The sequence below is a fragment of the Hydractinia symbiolongicarpus genome, chromosome 5 (assembly GCF_029227915.1).
Source record: "Hydractinia symbiolongicarpus strain clone_291-10 chromosome 5, HSymV2.1, whole genome shotgun sequence".
NCBI lineage: Eukaryota > Metazoa > Cnidaria > Hydrozoa > Anthoathecata > Hydractiniidae > Hydractinia > Hydractinia symbiolongicarpus.
Window position 1 is genome coordinate 30,245,977 of NC_079879.1, and position 25,202 is coordinate 30,271,178.

At 34.7% G+C, this 25,202-nt stretch overlaps 3 protein-coding genes across 3 annotated transcripts; all 3 read left to right on the forward strand.

Annotated features, from left to right (window-relative positions):
• The first annotated feature begins 5,323 nt into the window (after nt 1-5,323).
• Nucleotides 5,324-13,376, forward strand: LOC130645847 (uncharacterized). The gene is made up of 5 exons (XM_057451957.1): nt 5,324-7,420; nt 8,436-8,635; nt 8,770-8,892; nt 9,278-9,427; nt 12,897-13,376. Exons 1-5 carry the CDS (start codon nt 6,928-6,930, stop codon nt 13,374-13,376), a joined length of 1,446 nt encoding a protein of 481 aa, XP_057307940.1. The 5' UTR covers nt 5,324-6,927.
• On the forward strand, nt 13,300-16,614 carry LOC130645846 (uncharacterized). Its single transcript, XM_057451956.1, has 4 exons — nt 13,300-13,634; nt 13,708-13,949; nt 14,024-14,202; nt 14,691-16,614. The coding sequence occupies exons 1-4, from the start codon at nt 13,442-13,444 to the stop codon at nt 16,426-16,428; spliced, it is 2,352 nt and encodes a 783-aa protein (XP_057307939.1). The 5' UTR covers nt 13,300-13,441; the 3' UTR covers nt 16,429-16,614.
• Nucleotides 16,615-20,421: 3,807 nt separating this feature from the next.
• LOC130645848 (WD and tetratricopeptide repeats protein 1-like) lies at nt 20,422-24,888 on the forward strand. Its single transcript, XM_057451959.1, has 8 exons — nt 20,422-20,518; nt 20,662-20,745; nt 21,799-21,845; nt 22,064-22,175; nt 22,247-22,434; nt 22,510-23,265; nt 23,384-23,616; nt 24,067-24,888. Exons 1-8 carry the CDS (start codon nt 20,471-20,473, stop codon nt 24,627-24,629), a joined length of 2,031 nt encoding a protein of 676 aa, XP_057307942.1. The 5' UTR covers nt 20,422-20,470; the 3' UTR covers nt 24,630-24,888.
• The last annotated feature ends 314 nt before the right edge of the window (nt 24,889-25,202 follow it).

The following is a 25,202-nucleotide window of genomic DNA, read 5'->3' on the forward strand; positions in this document are numbered from 1 at the left end:
TACATGATCCTATACACTTACTTAAAGACTTGGTGGTAAAAGGAGAATGTGACGTTTTGACTAAAGAAAAAGATGGATTAACCCGCCGGTAAAAGATCTGTAAAAAAAATTGTCGAACAACATAAGCAATACGCCCAATGCAAACAGCGAACAAAGGGTTTTGCCACTGTGATTCGAAACAAATTTGATGGAATTACAAAGATTTTGCATAACAATTTTGTTTAAAAAATATTCCCAAGAAAGGTTTCTAAAAAAAAACTGAGAGTTGTGACTCCGATTGTGGAAGTTGAAGATAAGCCTCAATTGCATGCTGCAGAAATATAAAACATTTAATTTTTCCCTTATGCCAATGATGTTGGCGGTTAATTCGAAGTTCACATTGAACCTTTCGTTAATCACTTGAAGCTCACCTTGTAAATTCCCGATGACATCTACTCTTTATTCAAGCTCGCAAATGGGTCATAATCGTCGTTTAAGACCTTCCTAATTTTTCAAAGCAGTTCAAGAAAGTTTCATCAGGACACGCCTTGTTAAGCATTGTCATTGCCGTCAATACTGCAAACTTTGTTACCTGATCTTCTTTTCCTAAGTTAGTAAGTTGCTTCTTAACTGCAAGAAAACGATACTAGCTTTGAGTGCTCTGATAACTTCCTGGTCCATACTGATGTTGTACTAGGTAAAAGGAAGATAAGTTCAATCCATTTGAGTCCCGTGACGGTTGGGTGAGCAGAGCAGTCATCTATACTCAAACAACTTTCCTCTTTGTGATACCAAAGCTACAGTCTAGCTCTTTGACTCATTCTTCGAACAATATGGATGACATCCAACTTTTTGGCTAGACTCGGTAACGACAAGGTTTACTTTTAACGCCTTTCAAACACCTCGGGTTCTTTGATTTTCCAAAGACAAACATTGGTAGCCTTTCACCTGTATGTCAAGGGGATAATTTTTTGAATTCATTAACGCCTTTCAAACACCTCGGGTTCTTTGATTTTCCAAAGACAAACATTGGTAGCCTTTCACCTGTATGTCAAGGGGATAATTTTTTAAATTCATTTTGAGTCTTATTATTAAAGGTTTATCCGTTATATACTGCTGATGAAAAACAAAATTTTACAAAACTAAAATGCTCGTAATAAATTTTGTGTGCTCTGAAAACTTTTAGCAGTCAGTGTTTCTGTCAGCTTCGCAGTTTTTTCGGACAGCCATAATTGCTTTGACTTTTATCCAAACGTCGCTTTCGTAATCGGTGTTTGGCGTGTTTTTTATATGACATACTTTCATGAGACATTGTTGAAAACGCTGCTGCAGTGAACCTTTGTTCTTGTTTCATAAGGTCTCTATTAATGCGAAAGTCGACCTAGATCGCAAAGCACGTTGCTCGCGCTGTGCGGTCGTACGCCCGAGCGATACAATGTTTACTTGAAACAAGAATATGCGCACGAACTTAAAATGATGGCGATTTAATCAAAATTTTTGTTTTATTGTTACTTACTCTTCACTGTGTAACTTTTCAGATGACAACATCCAATGTTTCTCTGATAAAACTATAGACAACGTAATACAAAAAATATCATTATAAATCTCCAAATTTTCTTGAATTTCTCCCGAAACCATGTGAATGCTTATAAAAACTACACAAGAGGCAAAATTAAGTGTTCTTTTTACTCCCGGAAAGCCCTGCCTAAAATGCCCGGGGACACATAACTTTTGTCACAAAAGAAGAGAACATACATCCTCTTTTCAGCTATTCAAATCATGCATGATGCAAAAACAGGTGCCGCATTCAAAGAAAACGAGCTTATCTTTAAATTTTCCTGCGGAAAGTTAGTTTGTTTAAAAAAGAATTATGATTGGCCGATTCGGACCAACAGTCAATTAATTTAATTTAGTTTGTAGCTAAATTTACTTTATAAACAAATTATTTTTTATTCCAGATAAAAAGATTATCTGGAAAACGTCTGCAACGCCTGGAAAATTAAGGTGCAGTACCTAAAAAAACTACGATGGCAGTCCTTACAAAAGAGTTATACAAGGAATAAAAGAATAAGTTTGCTTTTTAGTCACATGGTGTAAATATGTTAAAAAAAAATACAACGAATTTGCGCATTCTAGCTGTTTTAATTACACAACAAAAATTGATCTTATATACTTTTTTGCCATTTTTATATAAAAATTCATCTGCTTTAGAGCGACCTATTTAATACAATGTTTTATATTTAGTTAAACCTCCTTTCAGAGAAAATTTTGTGGTGCGATGAATAATAAGTAATTAGGGAACTAGAAATTTTAACACCCTTGAAGCTCCCATCCTAACAGCTAGCCCTTCCTCCCCTCCGACAGTAACAATTGTGTTACCGCCAGAGATATGCATAGCATTGTTATAACTTGCTTGCTTGCCACAAAAGCAAGTGCGGTCAAAAGATGGCACCAACAAAGTTCATAAAAAAATTGTCGCTAAATTTTTGCTACAAATTAGGAACGATTTCAACCTAAATTCTTTCATAGATATTATTTTCCTTTGTATGGTTTTACAATAAGGCAATTTCAACTTTATATATTTCTTCTAATCCTAAAAACATTTACCTTCATCCTTAAATTTGGCCATAGTTTTCTAAAGAACACAAATAATAACATTTGAGGCAAAAAACTCTTAAGATATGAATATATCCACCCCAATATTTATATAAGAACGTGTACCAAAAGTTGGAACTTCAAACTCTGCAAAATATCTTGACTGTCGACTATTATATCTTTTATTGTTTTGCACATTGCATTCGTTTCCTCATGTACTTTCTAGACAATGTATGTTGGCAAACCCGTATGATCTTGAGTTCATTTTCTCCATTCCTTTTTGAACCAAATTCACATATTTCTAAGAATGTTTTTAACTGTTTTGATATTTTTTTAACTTTGGGTCCATCGTACGTATGCAAATTACGAATATGCTTATTCGTAATTGTTGTGTGAAAGAGGTCGTTATTTATATTCATAAGTGGTATAAGTGGTAACAGACTTCTAAAGTACATCTAAAAAACTTTGCGTGTTTATTTTTCACCCAGTAGACATGTTGCTATTTACAGCTACGTTCGACATAGCTATACGAAGCCGTACACATGCATACTCCAAAGAAGCCCACATGGCAAATGGATCCTATTAATAAGGATAGGATTACGGGGGTTCTAGATTCATAATAATAAACTTTAGACGACGATAACATTGAAATTTTAAAAGTTGATGCTACACAATTTTAAAAATAATTACTTCACCCCAATTCCCGCCACGTTGTGCGTGGCATATCATTGATAAAACACTAAACTTCTTAGTACAACTAAATAATACCGAAAACACAGAACATGTATATGTTATGAGTCTATCTAAAAGGAACATAGAACATGGTGGAGTTACATCATGACATGTGACAGGGCAGCATGGAATGATACATTGTATGTATGAGGCAGGTCAAATGCCAGTTCAAATCTGTCGCAAAATCTTTGATCTTAACTTGGATTTTGGTCGCAAATACGCAGAGTCCCACTCTCTGGCACTGTAATTGCACTCGCCGTCTCCAGAAATAGCCACCTGGATTTATTATATGTCTTGAACGCAAGGGGTGGAATTACTTGTCAACATGGATTCCCCATTCATCAAAGCAGGTATAATTGTATTTCTTTTACATGTTTGACAAAATCGAAGCGATAAATTTTTGTGGCAGCCAAATTACTTTCCCTATTCTTTCCCAGACCGACACCTATAATTTCTACCTCCTGCACACGAGTCCACGGAGCAAAGCATTTGCAAAGATTTAAAGTAACAGAAATTGTTTTGGCCCTGACTGTCATCCCCGGCGCTTTATATATATAAAGTGCGGTTTTACATTAGATAAACGATCGTTCTGGGATGCTATTAGCTTGCAATACAGCCTACCACTTACTAGAGTACCAGCACGATGTGCATGCGGTTCACCATTTTTTGTGCAGCATGCACATCATAAGTTGTCATACTGGAGGATTCATTGCAAAAGACGACACAACGAATTAAGGGATATTGCAGCCCAGGTATTGTCTAAATTGTGCAAAGACGTTGAAACAGAGCCAGATCCCGAACTGGTGAGCGAATTGCATCCAACAATCAACAAGACAAGGCCCGTGTTGACATTGCAGCCAGAGATTTTTGGTGCTGTGGACAGAGAGCGTATTTCGATGTAAAAGTATTCAACCCACAAGCTTGATGCTATGCCAAGATTTCTATGGAAAAAGCGTATGACACGAACAAAAAGTCTAAGAAAACAGCATGTAATGATAGAATCATACAAACTGAAAATTGTTCGTTCACACTACTTGTTTTTTTTCGAGCGACTATGTTTTTATTTAGCGCCACTGGAGGAATGGGACGGGAGTGTCTTAGATTTTACGCTAGTAGTGTAGTGTGTATTCTTTTCGTCAAAGAGAGTTACAAGTTCGTTTATATATAGAAGTTCGTATTGAAAAGTAAATAGAAAATATATACATACATCAGCTAGTAAAATAAAGATCTTAAACCATACGAAAAAAAATTAAAAGACTGACTGGAGCTTGCAGAAAGCAATTTTGCCTTATCACCAAGCCCCACCATAAGTTTCGTTAGAGTAGAAAGTTATTATGCCTTGTTGTTGTTTAAAAGAAAGTAACTTCGTTTTCAAATTTTGCAATAATCACACACTGCTTAAAAACACATAATGATGTTAACTTGTTTAAATCTCTGTCGAAAAAGTTATTTCATAGACGTGGTCCTCTTTTAGATATAGCAAAACTTAGTTAGTAAAGGGCTAAGTTAGCAAAGCATATATCGCTAAAGAAGAACAACGAATTTAGTGCAACTGTTAGTTATGTACGAACACGAGATAATTACAGTCTGCTGAGATTGATGATTTTGTCTATTTTGTCCTATGTCCGTGGGTCACGCACGCACAAAAAAAGAGGAGATTTATCGAGATGCCCGATATGCAAAAAAAAGCAGATGCTCCCCGATAACTCAATCCTGATTATTTCTAGAATTGTAGTGTCAACTTTTAAATGTTTAGTGTTATCTTTTCACGCTTAATGTCTCCGGTTCTATATGTAGTTTTTTCATTGTAATGATGCGGTTCTCTTTTTGAAATAGATTTTATCCTGTCCTTATACATATGGTGTACTTCATGAAGTTATGCCCAGCAGAATTTACTAGTAGTTTATTTACTAGTCCCTATGTTGGCAAGTGAAATATTTACCTCATACCCTATGACAAATACAAAGATAACTTTTACCTACTTCAATACATGGAATCAATCACGGTCCCGATATTTACTTGCGCGCGCATCTAAGTGATTACGTAATGCACAATGCGTGCACAGAAATGGAGGTAAAAATGTAAACAAACCAAGCGGACAAGTTATCTTTATTTCTGCGCACGCAGGAAAAACACTGCACTATGATTGAGTGGTATATAGCTAGCCAGTTCGAGAGTTGAGACGAAAAAGGAAACCACTACCCATCTGGGAAACGGTTTCTCATTTGGGAAACTTCACGGTTTCCAATTTGGGCAACTGTTACCTAAACAGGCGAGAAATGCAGTAATGGTTTCCCAATCGGGAAACCACCAAAATAGAAAGGAATCTGCACAAGAGCTGCTTAAGAAGCGCACCACAAATTTTTAACCAATAGAAAGGGAATATTTTCCCACAAATTTTTACAAAAGGAAGAAAAATTATTGTAGCCTCATTCCGCAATTCCGTAAAAATGTCTTGAAAATGGGTAACGGTTTCCCAAAAGGGAAACCCAAATTAAAATCAAAAAAATTAGTTTAAGAAATGGTTTTCCATATGGGAAACCATTTCCTCCCTGTATGACATGGGAATGGGAACCGTTTCCTTTTTAGTGTTATCTCCCGACTGACAGTAAAATAAATTTTAAAAAAAGGTCTTTGAGTAAAATGTAATCTCGTCCCTAGATTTTCTTTTTTACTTTTTACTATATGTGTGCTGGAGCGGCCCTAGCCCCTATTAGATGGGAAAAAATAAGCCCTGGGAAAAGGTATTTACAATATGCATTCGTTTTTAGAGTGTATAAGCATCAAATACTTTGTAACATAGATTATCTAAAGTTTCTATAATCAAACACACTTTTCTGTTTCCAGGGTTTTTTCTATTTGTTTAACAAAAAATCTAGCAAAATTGGAGAACGAGAATCCAAATCCAAAATCTGAATACCTACTTAGTAAAAAACCTTAAAAACAGAAATAAAAACAGAATTAAAGGTTAACTGAGCAATGTTATGTGTATTTTGATTCTGACTATTGACCTGTATTACAGTGACTTTAAATTTGATGAATGGAACAATACTTCAATAAAAGGAACCAAAACATAACGTAATGGACAACATTGTTTTTCAGGAGCTTTTTCTTGTTGTTTTAATTTACACCACAAACCAAACCGTGCCTACATCTAATTCACATTCACAAAACAGTAAAAACAACAATTTTTTTCACAATTTAAATATTTTAGTTTAGAAACTGAATAAACATGCAAAAAGGATGTGTTCTTTTACAATAACAAATTTAAAGTTACTAACTACTGATGATGCAGTTTAAAAATTCATGAGGACTATTCCTTCCCAAAACAACTGCCAACGTTTTATTCATGTTGTGCAATCTGTAAAGTAGATACAAAGAAAGAAAAAGTAGGTATAGCATATGCTGACAGGAAGGACCTAAACCTTTCTGTTACAAATTATTTTTTTTTTACAAATTATATATGTTATGTTTTGGTTGTCAGCATGAATGAGTAAGTTGCTTGTAATCTATTGTTATAGACACATACAATGTTGCTAAAGATATGGAAAACATTTAATTTTTTTCAAATTTCCATTATCCTTGTATTATTGAGTTCTTTTTTCTTAACAGACATGGCTAATGTATAGGACATTTTTAATGCAGTTGATTGTTTATGTTGTATATAGTTTCTTGAATTTTCAGGAAATGGAAGATAAATCATTGCCCATCAACAAGGTGAGAACCGAAAACTTGCAGAAAGACTATAATGATGATTCTACAGAGTCTACAGTAGCAACAGTGGAAAGTAAGGAAAGAAAAACTGCTACAGACGAGATTACTAGTGTTTTTCTTAATGATGTGCATTGTGTAGAAAAGGGTAAAAAGCTTCAAGATATAAACGAAGTGGCACCTAACAGTACACTGCTCAATAAAATCATAGACAATCAAGAAAGAATAAATGCATCAAATCAATCACTTACTTTTAAATCTGGTGATGCATCTTCTTTTAAACCTGGAGAAATCTTTATGGTAACGTCATATAAAGAACTTAAAAAACTTCTGGAGAATTATTATGTATCAACTTCAAGTGTATTTGTCACTGTTCAAAAAACAAAAGAATTTGGTTGCGAAGGTATGAATTTAATCTCAGTTTTTAAAACCTTGTGTTATATATCAATCATTACCAATTTTTCTACGAATCATAGGCTTAATTTATTTCAAAAATTTTAGATGTAAAAATCTAATGTAGACACAATGAATAATGAATGATATAATTCATAGAGGTGAACTTTTGTAAAATTTGTGAATTCTAGAGTGCATGGAGTGTATTATGTAGACCTATTCAGGGAGATTTATCTATATTATAATACCTGTATACATCTATCTGTCTGTCACGCAAAATGGTAGCTTAGCTGCGCAATAGCGAGAAGCACGCAAGGCGGTATAAAAAGGACGGGGATTTTCCACAGGCTAACAACTAGTTCTCTTAATTTGCCCTTTGGCATATTCATTCAAGTTTACATATTCTTATAGAAAATATTTTGTGATGTGAGAGTTAATTTGTTGTTGTTGTGCGTTTATCTATAAATAAATTTAAATTTCTTAATTTTCCTAAATTTTTCAGCCTTTTTTAATTTTAAATCACCATTTTGTTTAAATATATACTGCAGCTTTTTGAAAAGTTTCGTTGCCTAATTGTGCAATTTTGCTTTTTTCCTTATGGAAGCTATCAGCTATATATTGCAATTTTTTCATGATATTTCTGTAAAAATATGGAAGTTTGTTGGCAAAATATTTGTTGTTGTTGTTGTTGTTGTTGTTAAGTAATGTATCGGAAGTGTCAATGTCATAAAATGAAAAATAGAAATAACACATACGCATTGCACATTACATCAATGACCCGTTGATACACACAACAAACATTTTTTAGAAATTGATTTACCTTTTGCCTCTATTGTGTAGAGCTTTAAAAGCTGATCAAAATTATATTATCATATGCTTTTTCGATGAACAGTTAAAGAGATATTCCGTTTAAAGTTTTTGATCAATATCAACAGAGGTGTAGGAAAATTTTAACAGTTTTAGCAGGGATTGTTTAAAGTTGACATTGTTTATAAAAAAAGTGAAATTTAATTTTTATCCTTCAGGGTCAGCGATAGATTTTTCTACGAAAAGAATTTCTTGGCAAGATACGCAAAAGCCACACTTTTGTCGAAATGGTTTCGATATCCCGTTTGATGGGGTTCCACGTATAAATGTTGGGAACTTCTATCTTAATTGTCAATATGGTTCCGATATGTGCATGACAGCCAAGTCAAGAAGAAGGGAAAAGAGAAGATCAAAATTGGTTAGGTTGTTTGTTGTTGATCTTAAATGCACTGTTGCCTTCAGAAACATTTAACGTGCAGTCACGTGTTTACAACATCTTACCAGCACACCCGCCTACATGTTTGTTTTTTATTTTATTTTTCTTTTCTACAGGAAAAAGAAATAGAAAATGGGAAAGATGTAGTTATCAAAATGCGAAAACCAACTCCTAGTAAAAAGTGTGGCTGTCCAGCTAAAATTAGTGTGAAGCAAATTGCCAGGTTCCCAGAATATAAAGTATGCACTATTCGTTATACCATTGTTTATGCTTGTGTGATATGTAGATGTGCAAGTTATAATATAGTACTGTCTTAATCATTTCACTTTCTCATACAGTAAGTTTTAATTAATTTTCGCGAATTTTTGTCAATTTCGTAAAAATTAGGTCCTGTAGAAATTATCGGGGAAACTCATTATTTACGGAATTCTCAAAATTCGCAAAATCTTTTTGCAAAACTTATTATTTGCAAAGCGGTTTTATTCTTTCGATTTACCTAGGATATGGTTTGTCACTTTTATAATTCTCCCAAAATATTAGGACTTAATATTATAGGCGAAATGTATTTTTCGAAAATACTTTCTTCAAGGTAACAGAGTTAAATTGTGTCGCAATATATTTTAGGTTTCTAAGAATACCAACCGAAGACTGCGTGAGTCCTCAGACAGATTAAAAAAAGCACTTTTAACTCACAAGGAAAGTGTTTGCATCGAGTCATTTTACATAGGAAAACTTCCTGACGCATGCGAACATAAATTTCACGAGAAGTTGCAGGTACGTATTCGGTTTGATGCTTTTTAGTTGTAACTAAGGATTTCAGCTGATTGTAGGAATTTTGAAATATTTGATGAGAAAACAAGAATGGATTATAATTTCTTTGGTCTCCAGTTAGAAATATCTGCGGTTGAAAAAAGTGTGCGAACAAAAAAAGTGTGGAACTAACTTTTTAGATTAGGGTGGAACCAATAAATGTGAATCGGCATCAATGCTAGGGCTAAATGTATTGCTGTTGGATTTTCATGAAATACTATAAGCAGTATTTATGCGTCAGTAGCTAACCCGATTTACGTTTACGTTACAAAACTTGCGTAGTACAAAATTTATTAATGTCATTTTCTGGAGCGCCTGTGTGAAGTTAATCTATATTATCTCTATAATAATAGCCGTATTCCGTCTGTCTGTTCGTGCGTCAAAAGCGACTTGTGTTAACCACGCAGGAAATACAAAATACGCAGAGACGAGAAACCCGTCGGGCCCCCGCTTGCACAGGGACGGGTTCCCGCTGGTCCAATCAGGAGCAGAGTTTTATATAAATGTCGAATCAGAAACTAAAGCTCTTTACATTTCTTAGCAACGATTTTTACGTTATTGGTCCGCGAATTTCGGTAAGCAGATTTACGATGGCTCCTATGGCTCACTCAATAAAAACTCAATAAAAACACTTCTCTTCTTAGTCAAAACACTTCTCTTCTGTATAACAACACTTCTCTTCTGTATAAAAACACTTCTCTTCTGTATAAAAAACTTCTCTACTTTGATACCCAAAGTTCTCTTCCGTTCGAAACACTTCTCTTCCAAGTGCGAAACACTTCTCTTTCATAAGCTCGAAAATTTCCCAGACTGAATCTGGTCCTTAATATATGAATTTATCCAGATCTTGTTTATGAATAAATGGCACACCCCGCGCTCTGCGCATAGGAAATTTTGTACCCAGTAAAGTTTGCATAAATTACTACGGGGGCATAAAAACGTTTCTACAAAATTAGATTTTTCGCGGGAAAAACTTTGCGAAATTTCAAGCTATATTCTTGTACGGTCCCAGAAGCGTAATACGAGATTGCTTTTTTTATCTAGTTTCCACTACAATTGACCCTACTTTATCCGGGAATAAACATTGATTGTGATGTCTGTTAGGAAAGAATTCGTGGTTTACAAAAACCAAGATATTTTTTTTGCAGCAATAAAAATTGTGATTTTGTTGGGAAAAGAACTCGTGGTTTTCAAAAAACAAGATATATTTCTAAAATCCAAGCATTTTACATTGTTACAGGTGTTGTATTACATATATCTTTTGACTGCACAAATCAAGGCGATATATTAATCAATAGCTTCATGAGCTGTATCTGGCTTAAGTTTGGAGAAACCCTCCATTGGAAGAATTGTTTCCGCAAATTCAATAAATTCAGGCTCATTATCGTGATCTGGTACAGATAGTTGGCTAAATTCTTCTAGCTCATTAAGATCTAAAGTTTTTTTAAAAGACTCGCAACCATATAATTCTCGAACAAAGTACAATGTATCATTTAAAAATTGCGGACCAGATTTTAGAATTCAAGTTGTAAAGAGTCACATGCAGAGAAGTGTTAAGTGCAGAAGAAAAGTGTCAAAATACTGAAGAGAAGTGTCAAAATGCAGAAGAGAAGTGTTTCGTTATATAGAAGAGAAGTGATTTTGATTTGGAAGAGAAGTGAGCCATAGGGGCCATCGTACAGATTGAACCAACTCATTGCTGGAGAAAAAAAGTTTCTTAACTGTTTGCTTTAATTTTTCTTTCTGATACTTCTATTTGTATTCTAAGAAGATTGCAGTTTCTTTTACTTTCGGGTATTTTTTTATTTGTTTACATGTTTATTCACCTATACTTTATAGTTAGCTACTAGCTAAGCTACCTAATCAGCCATCTAAAGATTTGTATTAGTTTTATTTGCCTCTTACTGTTACGTTCTCTAGCCATATATTAATCTTAAACAAAACCAATTTTAAGATTCTGGCTACCAACGTAGATGTTAGCTAACATTTCTGATTTTTGTGTTAACTTTGCCAATCTGATTTTTACTTGGTTGTGAACTGGGGTTAGCTAGCTACCTCTAGCTAAAATGTCAAAGTAACCAAATAAAGTTGGCTGCAACAGAATTTTTAAGTAATCTTTTTCATACTAAATGCAATTAAGTAGTTAGCTACCACTTTACTGTAATATAAAATTTAGCAAAAGTCAAAAGTTTATTAATGAGACACAGAGTACCTGTGCTATGTGCCTATCCCGTGTTGTTAAACGACGGTCTGTTTCCTGTGTTTTTATTTAAGCTGAAGTATTTTGGAAAAGGCTATTAAGCTTATAGGCATGTGCGACACATTTTACCTGTACTAAGTGCTAAGCTCAGTGTTACAATGAACTGTTTTTTTGGAAAAGGCTGTTACGCCTAGAGCATGTGCGATGTGGTTTACCTGTACTAAGGGGTCAGCCCACTGTGACAATTACTTTTTAAACTTTCTCGGGAATCACGTCTGTACGGGTGTGCAACACTGTTTACCTGGACTAACCGCTCAACCCCGTGTTGGTAATGGACTGTTTCTTATGTTTTTAATTAAACAGGCGAGAAAGTTTTTTCAAAAGGGTATTGTCCCTACACGGCTCTTCAACTCTGTTTAACTGTACTAAACGCTTAGCCCGATGTCACGATTAATTTTTTAACGTTTACTGAAACTTATTCCGCAAAATAAAATAATATTGACTAATTGTTTTTGCTATGACGGAGTAACAACGGTTTGTAAACTCTGTTTTTTATTTAAGCTTTTGTTGCGGGAAAGTTACTTTTTGAAAAATATGTGACAGTTGCAACACTATAATGGTGTATGCGCTTTACTTGATTTACGGCATACTGCATACCTGCACTAAAGCACCCACCTGACCGTGTGGCACAGTTTACGACTCTTATTAAGCACTCCTCAGGGCGTTCAACGCATGGTCACACCTTGACTTGTGGCTTACCCTGGCGTTTCGACGCCTGGTTTCCCGGCTAGTCTATATTATAATACCCGTATACGTCTGTCTGTCTGTCACGCAAAATGGTAGCTTAGCTGCGCAATAGCGAGAAGCACGCAAGGCGGTATAAAAAGGACGGGCGAAGCCGTGGATTTTCCATTGGCTAACGACTAGTTAGTGCGGTTTCACCCAGATTCGCACTGATAAGTTCCGCACCTTTTATTATAAGTTTAAAACTGAGTCACTACACTTGACTTACTAACTTAACTGAGTTGGAATAAATTATATATTTTTTGCCGTGAAAAGTGCGCTCTTTGTTTGAAAAATTTTTTTAAAAAGAGCTTTGATTAAAAATATACGGAGAATATAAAGCTCGATAAGAGTGGAAACATGCCATTTATTGTCATGATTTATATTTAAGGACAGGAAACACCATACATGCGTACAATCCAAATTATTTAGCTTCTTTCTTCTTTGCAGGGTGGAAAATTCTTCAAGGAGTCCATCCATCCTGATATTGTTGCACACATAGAAGAGCTTTTTATGCAGAACTATTCTAACGATAAGATTAAAGCAAGCTGTCTAGATTTTGTCCTAAATAAACTATTTTATAAGCAGAAGCCTTCCGACGAAACTAGAAGAAAATATAATCCTACGGGTAAAGACATAACGAACATTATCGCACGAATGCGAAGATTGTGCCATTGCTCAGAAGAACAGAAAAAGAGAATTTCTGATTTTATTGAACAAGCCAAAGTCGAAGATGAGTACTTAAATGCATGCTTTAATGTCAAATACCAAGATAGTCAAGAAGTTGACGCAGAGTCATCAGAGGACGAGTTCTTTGAACCAGATTCCAATGGAAAAAAAATAAGAGAAAGAAAAAACCCAAGAAACCCGAAAGTAAAAAACAAACATTTTTATTCTGCTGTCAAACACAAAAACAACAGCGTCTGTTGAAGAGATACGGTGGGATAGTATTTGTTGTTCGTGTGGAAAATAAAAGTCGTGCAGCACCTTTTCACATGTACAATATACTTGTTCAAACCAATGTTGACTATCAAACTGTGTGTTCGATGATTGTGAGTAGAGACAATCAAGATGGCGTAAAGGACGGTATGACTTTGTTGAAAGAATGGAACACATACTGGAGCCCAAAATATTTTGCTGTGGATAGCGTTAAAGAGATATACAATGCTGTTGATGATTTATTTCCAGGTTTGATTTTAATTTTCCTTTCCGAGAAAAATGTAATTACACATTTAAAATTTAATAAAAATATTCATTTTAGAAGCATCGTACTTTTTAAATCCTCAATCTTATGAAGACAAATGGATGGACTTTTTAAACACACCTTCAAACGAACTAGTTAATCAAGCCGAAGAAGTGATGGCCTTCTTGAGAAATATGGCGTACTCTACCACAGAAGATTCTCTGACAATCGCAGCAGCACTTTTTGAGGGTAGTAGTGCATGGAATAATTCGTCCAAGTTGAGGACATGGTTTCAAACAACGTGGTTGCATATGGCTAAGGTAAGGGAAATCTAATGTTTTTATATCAAAACAGTTTTCATTGCAGGCTAGGGTTCACGTGTATCTATTTTTAGAAATGGGTATTTGGTTACCGTCCAGAAGACTTGTTAATTACAAACCATTGGAAGGTGAGTCCAAACGAGTGCGTAAAAAAGTACGAACAAGCATTAGTAGAGGTGACACATACAAAGTATTGGTTGGAAACTGTTATTAAAAGCGTATGTACAAAGATTTCTGAAGATGATTATAAGGAGTAAGTGTTTCTAGTTTCTACTATATTTATAAGAGTTACTTCAACTGCTATAAGTTTAGATTATCTATGTGACCTATCAATTAAAACAAATTTAATGAGGAAAAGTATTGCATGTCTGTTCCTAAAAAAAGGTTTTTTAACAAAAACTTGAAAGTTTTTGCGAGTTTTGTGTTTCAAATTAGGTATTAAAAATAAAAATACTACGTAAGAAATAATAAAATCTTAGATCCAAGCTTTTTGTTTACGACTTATTTTTTGTATTCGCTGCAAACTTAAGTGAAAAACTTGTTCTGTGTTGACTGAACCTTGTCTTTAACAACTAATACCTAAAAAAGTTCACCAGATGACGATGTATGTACGAAAACCTATCTATGTTTGCTGGTCCTCGTGTATCCAGATGAATGTAGTTTCGGTAAATTTTTGGCACATGACTCGGTGTCAATATTGTCCAGATAATGTTGTATCACTTGAGTTTATACACTTTTTAGGTACGTCAACCGAAATAAAGAGCTTTATTTGACAAGTAAAGAGTTTTATAGAGATAACCCGATATCAAGTTGTTACCAAGGCGTTCCCATGGCAATATTACCTCATGTCTACGATGTCGGTGTAATTGCTCAACAAAATAAATTTGAAATTTCAGATAATCAGTTAGGTCTCTTTACTGTAAAGTATGAACCTGAATTTGTTGACATTGCTGATGTTAAGAAACTGGAAACAACCGCTGATCAACCTGGCAAAGAGTCTGGCACGTCTCCAAAAGCGGATGCTACTATAGATGGCAAGATTGAAGAGTTGAGCAAAGATGTTTTACAATCTGGAGAGTTTACTGTTTCATTTGGTGATTTATGGAACTATCCGTTTTGCACATGTTCGTACTGGCAAATGTATAAACTGCCGTGCGTTCATATGTTTGCAGTTTTCTGTGAAGTACCTGATTGGAAATATGATATGTTGGCTCCATTATATCGTTTTGCAAATGTACTTCATTTCGATTATTCTTGTGTAGATACAGAAATTGACAATAAAAGTTCTTCTTCTGATGCTTGTTGTCAAACCACAATTTCGAGTCCGTCGGTCGAGATTCAAAAAGATTTTAATGAGGATAATCTGTTCATCCGTCCTCCATTCATTGACAAAAACTTTCTTCAGCAATGCAACGAATTTTTGCTGCATTTTGATAAATTAGCAATTCTGTTCAAGGATAAAAAACTGTATAAAACGTTACGTCATGAACTTCAGTCTTTAAAAAACGACCTGTTGTCGAATGCAGTTAGTAAGAAAAATCCATTTGAAGTTTTAACTGTGAAACATGATTTTTCAAATGATATAAAACGTTCTTCTTCGCACGTGTCTCCTGTATGTGTTACAAAGGTGGAGAAATCTACATTTTCTGTGACGCAAATGAAAATTGCTGCAAGTAAAAAGAATGTTGCAGTCGTGAAAGTGGCACAGGGTGATGACGTCAATAGCGTGTTAGACGCACTTGCTCAAGCAAATCCACGCAAAAGTTTTAAGGTATATAGAGAAGACGCCGCTAAAGAACTTCTTTCAGAGAATTCAGCTGCAACCAAATTAAGTAGCAAAACACTTACACAACAAATTTCAGAACTAACTCCAATTCTATCAAAAGTTTCTGCCATATCAGTTGAACGGAATTTAAAACGCACCATAAGTGGTGTCAAGGCTGCAGGTAATACATCTAAGAAGGAGAGTGCAGGATGTATATCAAACGTACCTAAGAAATTACAACTAGCGCAAGTGAAAACAACCAAATTTACTGCAGAAAGCAATGGTATAGTAGGATCAAAAACTTCCGATAAAATATCTGTTTGTTCACCCACTTTGTCAGTGAATAGCAATCTCACTGAGGGTAAAGATACTACAGTTAAAAATCCAACTATTGCAAAGGATGTCGGTCCTTTACTTGGAGTGTGTACAAGTCCTGTCTCATCATCAATTGTCAGCAACAAGAAAACCCACACTTCCCGCACGCTGGCAGTGAAGTTAGATGCTCATTCTTCTATCCCAATAACTTTGGAGAAAAGCGAACCACGTCCTTCGAAAAACTATCCCCGTAGTTCGGTAGTTGTAAAATCTAAATCACAATCAGGCCATGTTTCTGATCGACAAAGTACAGACAAACGAACCTTATCACCTAAAAGAAAAATCATTTCCGTGATGGATTTTTTACCCAATTTTAAGAAAAAATGTCCAGACATATGAAAATCGCTATGAGATGAAGTTTCCAAAACATTTTTAAGTTCCCAAATTGGAGAACTATTTAACTATTTTTTGATTTTATATTTATTCCAATGAGAATGTAGATAACGGTTATGTGAAATAGTTTTGATGTATTTTTATTGTATATATAATTTGAAAGAAAAACTTTTCTAAGTAAGGTCACTACAATGCAACATCGTTTCTTCATACATTATTTTAACTTGATTATAGACAAAAAATTGTTTAGTCATTATTTAAGTAAATAAGTTTATTAAAACAATTTATACTATTATATATCACTAATTCGCCCCAAACAAATTGTAGCAATTTTTTGGGGTGATTGAAAACAGGAGTTAACTACTTCGCTTATCTCAATAGATTAATGGATGGAAGGGGTGAAAAGATGCGGGTGTTATAAAATTAGTTAAGGGTGCCTCAAATATAAAGAAATAAAGTGGGTGGTAATTTGTTACTCTCAAGTATCCAGATGTAATTTTTTGCGGAATACATTTAAAGATTTTTTGGCGATTTGTTGAACTTATTTTTGTCATTGGAAGTATTTATAAAGAAACGTAGAACTAATATCTGCGAATGGAATACATTCATAAATGTTAGCTCTATATATTTCCCAATTAAATGCTAATAGCATTTTTTTTAAGGAGCATGAAGTTTATCACCACATTTAGCGGAATTTATTATGTAATTTGGCCTGTCACAGCCGTATAAGTTTTGTCCTTTCAGTCTCGAGGGATTACGATGTCCCGAGCCGTTTTCCTTAGCCGCAGATTCTCAGCCGGTCACTGTGAGCACAGGACTCCAAATGATGTAATATGGCTTATTACAGCGCAAACCGGGCTATGGTAACATTCACCCGCCCATATCGGTCCACGCAGAAAAACATGAAATGTATAAAAGTACGTTTTTGTTTGTAAGCACCTAAAGTGGGAAATAAGCTAAAATATATGCCGTTTTCAGCTAGTTACAACTGTCATAGATATGATAAAAAATACAATGGGACAAAAACACAAAACCCGTTCTTTTTAAGAGTTGCAGCACGGCCATATCCTCTCGGCCTGGTCTTTAATATAGGTTTCAGCGTCCTGCGAGTTTGGCTCAGGGTTATATAGCTTTGACGCTGACACACCACGACGGAGAAAAAATAAATAACATGGGTATGATTTCGAAAGGAAAACTTGTTTTGTTGAAAAATTTGAATTGAGAATATGTTTTTACAAGTTTCGAACTAGAAATGTCATAGTATTTGTAAGGTAATTTTTACCTGACCTGTATCAATTGTATTTTTCCTCTCTAATGTTTAATTTTTCAGCCTGACTGCTTTAAAAAAATCAGGCTTTTTTAATTTTTTCTTAACGTCATCGTCGCCTTTATTCACATATATAAGTTGAACTACTACTCCTATCTTAAGTTATCGCTTGCATAGCTAGTTAAATAATTAAACCTACTTCTAGCACAGATATTTTTAATATTTATCTAACTAGCTAGTAAAAGCTGAATATGACTTTAGCAGTTTGATTTTATAGGTAAATTCCCATCATTTGTTTACTTTTTTGCAATAGTCACATTCAGCTCTGGTATCTGCATGGCACAAGAAATATATGCTTGAACTTATTGAAACAGGTCTGTGTATTTCTTCACACGTAAGTACTCAGGTTTGCAAATATCATTGAGAATAAATTGATGCCTCCTGATTTATTTTTATCCATTTAAAGTTCTAACAAGAAGCCCTGGGAGCTCTAGGAATTTCCGATCACTACCAAAATATTTGATGACAACCGGCTAATTCATTGTGTTATCGTGCCAAACATTCGAAGAGGTTTGGTGCATGAAGCTCTGAAGATAAAGCACACAAGTGACATTATATCTTCCAACAAACGCAAACAAAACGAAACGTGTCATAATAAACTCACATTTTAAAAGAAATTGCTAACAAAAATTACAGCCTATCATTCATGGTTGAAAGTCTTGCGATTGAAACGTTTTTGGTCTTAAACGGCATTTAGTTGACAAAAAATTAAAATTTTGATGTCACCATCATGTTCGGTGTACTTTTTTTATTAACTGTGCCAATTTTTGTCGTAAGTAAAGTAGTTTTAATTTTTGGACCAAGCATAGCCATTTAGGTGACAAAAATCAAAATTATAATGTCACCATTATATTCAGCATACTTTTTTGTTAACTGTGCCAAATTTTGCTGAACAAAAATACCAATTTTGGCCTGAAACGTCATTTAGATGACTTCCCAGTACTTAGGGAGTTTTGGTACGAAGGTTAAATCTGCAATTGACCATTGGGACAGGGTTAGTTAGTTAGTCAGTTAGCAGTGGGAAACCAATGCTATCCCCCTCTCAGAGGAACGTGAAATCCCAGGGTCGATTTTTTTCTCAAAAAATGCTTCAAAAGAAAAAACCGCAGGTTTTAAAGAATTTCCTACGCCTTCAGGCGCGGAAATTCAACAATACCTTTGTGTGAAGACATAGATGAAAAATAACTTATCTTTGCCTAGCATCAGCATCTTTTTTTTCTGCCATGCATAAAAATGAAGCATGTAATGCACTTTTTTCATAGTGCATAAATAGACCTTTTTAAATGTTTACATTTTCCGTGGTAAGCCCTTTCGGCTTTAACAATTGCGTGCAATTTAGTGTGCATGCCTACCTAAATTCTCACAAAATGGACTGCTTTATGATTGTAGCAAAGCACCATGTATTATCTTACGACCTCCCAGGCGAATTTACTAAGGCAGAAAAACACAGGAAATCAAACAGAATTAAATGATGCAAACATGCCTATCCTAGTGACAGGAGTGTCTATTAACTGCATTGAGCTTGTTAGCCAAAAGCCCTGCATAAGCTTCAATGAAAAACATGTAACAGGGTATATGAAAGACCCATCTTTCCTTTAGATCATAGACACATCAATGGTATAAATTTAAAACAGAGGTCAGCTAGCAAGTTGAAACAGACTTCATATTTTCTGACATCTTTCTGCTCTTTAAGAAGCGTAATTGCCAACCAGGTTGCAGAATAGACAGTTCGTAAAATAAAGTATAATGTTATTCTTTCTTATATGCTTCAACAAAATTGAAACATCACATTGATGCACTTTGTAAACATACTTTCCCAAAATAAAATGGATGGTATATACACATTTTTTACTACTCCACTTTAGGCAAGATTTGCCATGTTTCAGAAAACCTTATAAAAGTGCATGTGTTCATATAAAAAGCGATCAAGGCTGGGTGGATGGAATGTTACCCTGTGAACACACAAGCCTGGCCAACTGAGTTGAATTTTTCATTTTTGTGCATGATAAAATTATTTTATTTAAAAAAAGCGTTTTTTTGTATGGAAATGACAAAATTATTGAAGGGACTTCCTGTTGGATTAAGCTTATAGAAACTTTAATGAAAGAAAATTTATACACACCAATCAATGATACTGAATATGGTTTTCAAGTGAAAGCAAAAATTTTGCGAAAAAATTGAGAATTGTACATTATGTGTACAAACAAATATTGGGAAGTCTCACTTTTTAGTGTATTACTATAAATTATTATTGATATTTATTCACTTAAATTATCAGTTGTTTTAAAGAAATTACTGTATGCCTGAGAAAAAAAATACTGTTTTGTTACAGTTTGTTTTACAGTTTTTTTTAGATAGATGTGCATATTTTACATGGCTAGCCTCACAAATATTGAGGGATATATATACCCTGTCTATCATTTCTGGAATATTTAATGCTAATTTTGAGCTGCCCAGACACAATTGGGTCCTGACTCTGTCAGAAAACTCCCTGAACATCAAATGGCCCACACTGCACACTATCTTCCCAGCTTCCCTCACGCAGCTGGCAGGTTGTTCTAGCTTATTCTAGATCATTCCAAGTTGTTCTAGCTTGTTCTAGGGTGTTATCCTTTTTAGTATGTACGCACATGTAAAAATGTTTAAATTAATACCTATTACATTTTTTAAAACAATTATGTTTCCTTTTTTTGTAGATGTTATAAATAATTAAGCTACAGGATGCAGAAACGAAATATAGTGTCATGGTTGGAGCGGCGAGAGACTGTTGTATGATGTTTCTTATTTTTTTATTTTCTCTGATCTTTCAAGTCAATTTTCAGTTTTGTGAAATATATTCTATATCTAGTTTTAGCAATACATCAAAGTTAATGTATATATATCTAAAAGTTATACATGTTTTCATTTTTTAGTTTGATATAAATCGTTCATTTGAAAGGAATTTACAAGTTAATACTCCATTTGCAAGAAGACTTGGTTTGGAACAGGAACTTGAGGTAGAACAATCTTTCAATTTGTAATATTTTGTGTCCTATATTTTTTAAGTTTTTTAAAATCAATACACCATACTCCAACATCTTGTCTTCTACAACTTTAATCACAATAGAATGTCGTTGCCTACTGAAGAAAACGAGACCTTTTGAAAGATTAGTACATCAAGAATTTTTCCAAATGTTTTTTGATAAATTTTCTATCAAGTAGTGTAAGTTTGTCATAAAATAATAAACTGGGAAGACATAAAAAATTATTGGACACCTATTTCGAGTTGCCGACTCTCTAGCCTAAAAGGTAGAAGCATTTAAAACTTACCGCATAAAAATCACACTATTCAGATCTACTCCACTTGGTACTAAAATGGTGTCCTAGTCTTGCTTTTAAAGGTCTAGTTTTAAATTCTTATTCTTATTCATGCTTCTCCTTTGTCCTTTTTTTACTTTCACACTGTGATAAAATTTTAACCATTCACTTTAAGAAAAAACAGACATCGTTTTAGAGCTTAGGATGCCCGGAACATTAATATATTAGTTTTGTCTCTATATTCATAAAAACATAGAGGTGTATCAAGCAAAATTTGTTTTTGAGATATATATAACGTTTTAAAATATGTAAAAAAAAGTTATTGGAAAGAACTAAGAAAAAAAAAATTTATAAAAATAAATATTCTATGAATTATAAGCTTTCCAATGATATTGTACGGATATTTGCTGATGTCATCAAAATCTTCGAATTCATTTGTTCATTCCTTTCTTTTGTTGTCTTCTGCCTAAGTACGTTTTCGCATGGGCTTATTGAGTAGTTACTGAGAGAGGAATGGAAAGATTTATATTAGCTCCTATCCTATTCCTGAGAAGACTAGGCAATGAGGGACACTCTTGTCCCTCATTGGCTAATCTTCCTCAGTGTGTGAAAAATGAAATAATATTTAAAAAATTGGAAAGTACTGCTATCTTAAGTGGGAAAAGATAAAATCAAAACGTTAGTAGCACAGGCTTCGAAGTTGTATTCTAAGATATAGGTTTCTCTAATTGCTTTAATACATCCTTGTTTAGGGTCATTCTGGATGTGTTAATTGTTTACAATGGAATGAAAGTGGAGAGTGAGTTTTTTGCTTATTTTCTATACTTGTGTATCGTAGTGCATATATAAAATACCTATAAAAATAATTAGCAGATTGACTGCCAACTCGGTACATGTCTGTTGCAACCATCACAGTGGAGCTAATTAAGTTGTTTTTATCAAATATTTTTTGTATGAACACTTTTCTTCAGCATTGCAAGATGAATCTAAGAATGCAGTTGTTTGTTTCTTTTTTAGACTACTGGCATCAGGTTCAGATGACTTTCAAATTATTGTATGGGATGTTTGTAGGCGCATGCGCAAATATAAATTAGATTCTGGACACCAAGGAAATATTTTTGCAGTTAAGGTATGTTCGGTTAACTTCTGTGTTGCAGTTCGTACCTACACTTTTCATAATACCTCATGAACCTTTTTCAGTTTCTTCCGTACTCCAATGACAACACAATTGTATCAGCTGCTGCAGACGCTTCCGTACGAGTCAATAGTGTGTCTACTGCAGAATGCATTAACCATTTTGAGTGCCATACACGCAGAATAAAAAGACTTGCCATTACAAAAGAAAGTCCTTTTATATTGTGGAGTGGGTCCGAAGATGGTACTGTCAGGTAAATTAAAACAACTCTCCTCCTATAAATCTTTAAATTGTCGTTGTAACCATGGTAATGAAATTTATATTCTAGAGAATTCGATTTGCGAGAACCACATACGTGTCAAAGTAATCTTCCTTGTTCGAACGTACTAATAAATTTAACTGGGCACATTGGACCTGCAAGTGAAGTGAAGTGCATTCAACTTCATCCTTTAAATCCTCAATATATGGCAGTTGGTTGCAGCGATCCCTTTGTTCGTCTTTTCGATAGACGTATGCTTACACTATCCAACGTTAGTAATTCCAAAACTATAACTTCAAATGACTTGCAACCCCCTCATGGTTGTGTGAATTATTTTGCTCCTGGACATTTACCGTCACGTGCAGGCCGCGTGAAGCAGAGAAGGAGGAGACATTACGTCACAACTTTTGCTACTTTTAGTCCAGACGGTGAAGAGCTGCTCCAAAACTTAGGTGGTGAACATATTTATATATATAAAATTAATGAACCCAGAAAAGCCTTGACGTTTTTCTCACATGAAGAGTCGAATCATAAATGTAGCAATTTCAATGGCATGAATCAAACAAAAAATAGAATACATAAGAATGGACTTAACGGATTAACTTCAACCTATGAGAGCAGGAAACGTGAATTGAAAAAAATAGTCGACACAGAAAATAAAGACTTACCTGAAAAAGCATTAATTTTAAAATTAAGGGGAAATGACGCTTTCTCTCAGGGAAATTATTTTGAAGCTGTTACTTGTTATAATGATGCCCTGTATTTAGTCCCTGACAGTTCTGTGTTGCATGCGAACAGAGCGGCTGCTTTACTTAAACGTGCATGGTATGGTATTTTTGTTTATTTGCACCGTTATACCGTTATGCAATTTCAAAATGTCACAGTGTTTTTTATTTAGTGTTATATATTTTGGAGATTTTTTTTCCTTTTGTATTTTACTTAGGGATGGCGACATATACGCAGCCCTGCGTGACAGTTTTACAGCTGTCAGCATCGATCCAAGTCACAGTAAAGCGTATTATCGTCAAGCAAGATGTTTATTTGAACTAAAATGGTACGAAGAGGCTGACAACTGCTTGCAGTTGTTTAAAACCAAGTTTCCAGAGCAAGCTGATGGATATTCAATCAAAAAATTGGAGATGGAAGTTAAACAACTTATTAAACAGCACGCTCCTAGTAGGTTTAGAAGAAATACTTTTCTTTGTTATTTTAACGAGGTTTGAAACTGTAGAAAGTTTTTCAGAAGAAGTTCTATTATGTGGGGTTTTTTGGACGTATTTGAGTTTGAGCACCGTTGGGCAACTACTTCTCCAGAGCTTACCTAAGACAAATTTGATTGGTTTGTTTGCATTGTGCATTATTTGGTGATATTTCGTTGGTACGTGTTAGTAGGAAGATGTGTGGCAAGGAAGATATACGCCTCACTCTCGTGGTATGTCGCAAGGAGGTAGTATTGCGCGCCTTGTCTATGCAAGGGTGGAGCAAGAGGTCGACACGCAAAAGGTCGTGGGTTAAAGTCAAACTTGAATCGTTATCTTTGTAGCACTTAAAAGCTAATGCGCAGGTTTAACCATACTAATATATCTCCCATCGTTGTTCCTATAATAATTTAGTGTTTTTTTCTAGAAACTAATGAGAACGCTGAAGACGGTAGTGAATGCGAAACGCCGCGCCATCGACGCAGATTACCGCATAGTGCATCAAATGATGATGAACGCTTTCGACGCGAAAGCTCGCGTGACTATGAATGCAGACTTTTAGGTGCATCTAATACAACAACAGATATTAAAGAAGCAAATTATTTTGGAAATAATGGACAGTTTGTTATAGCAGGGAGTGATTGTGGTTGCATGTTATTGTGGGATAGGTCTACTACGAACTTGATAGAGGCTTGGCAAGGAGACGAGTCTATAGTTAACTGTGTACAGCCACACCCGTCAGTGTGTCTCGTCGCATCAAGTGGAATTGACCCTGTCGTCCGTTTATGGAGTCCACGTTCCAGTGCTGACAACCTGACGGACGAACGTGCAAAAGAAGTGGAGGGGTTAGCACGTGCTAACCAGAAACGTATGAATACAGATCCTTTGGAAGAAATGTTAAGGACAATGGGTTATCAAGCAACTATTGATTCCAATTCTGACGATGATGATGACGAAGAAAATTCCGGCATGCAATGCCGAACAAACTAACCCTTTTTTTTGAAACGATTTGTTTATTTGAGTCGTGTTTCTTAGTGTATTTCTTCCATTAGATCAATTGGTGGGGTTCAAAGGTGTCAGGAATAACAATCAATCAGAGAAGTATGCGTCGCTAGGCATGCACTGATCTTTTATTTTTCAGCACCACATTTCCACAAGTCTTCAAAATTTCACATGTAAAAGTAGTTCTCGAATGTATAGAGTAAACGGCAAAGGTGTGTTTATGATGAGATTCATCATTCAAAGTGCATGTTTGTTTTTTTACTATAAGTACAATGGACTCTCAATAACTCGAACCTCTATTACTCCAATCTCTCCTCAATTTTGCTGCACGGCGGAAATTTCCTAATAAATACTCCTAAAAAACTCTCTATTACACTTCTTCTACTCGAACCTTTTTTGTCCCTTACCGTATTTTCTCTCCATAAGTCGAACCACGCGTCATGTATGTAGGATTTTAATGATTCCAATGACATTACCAGCTTTTTATTTGCTTATATTTGACGTAGATAGGGTCTTACCGATTCGAATGTTTGGTAGTTACATGTGTAAGAGGCCTTAAGT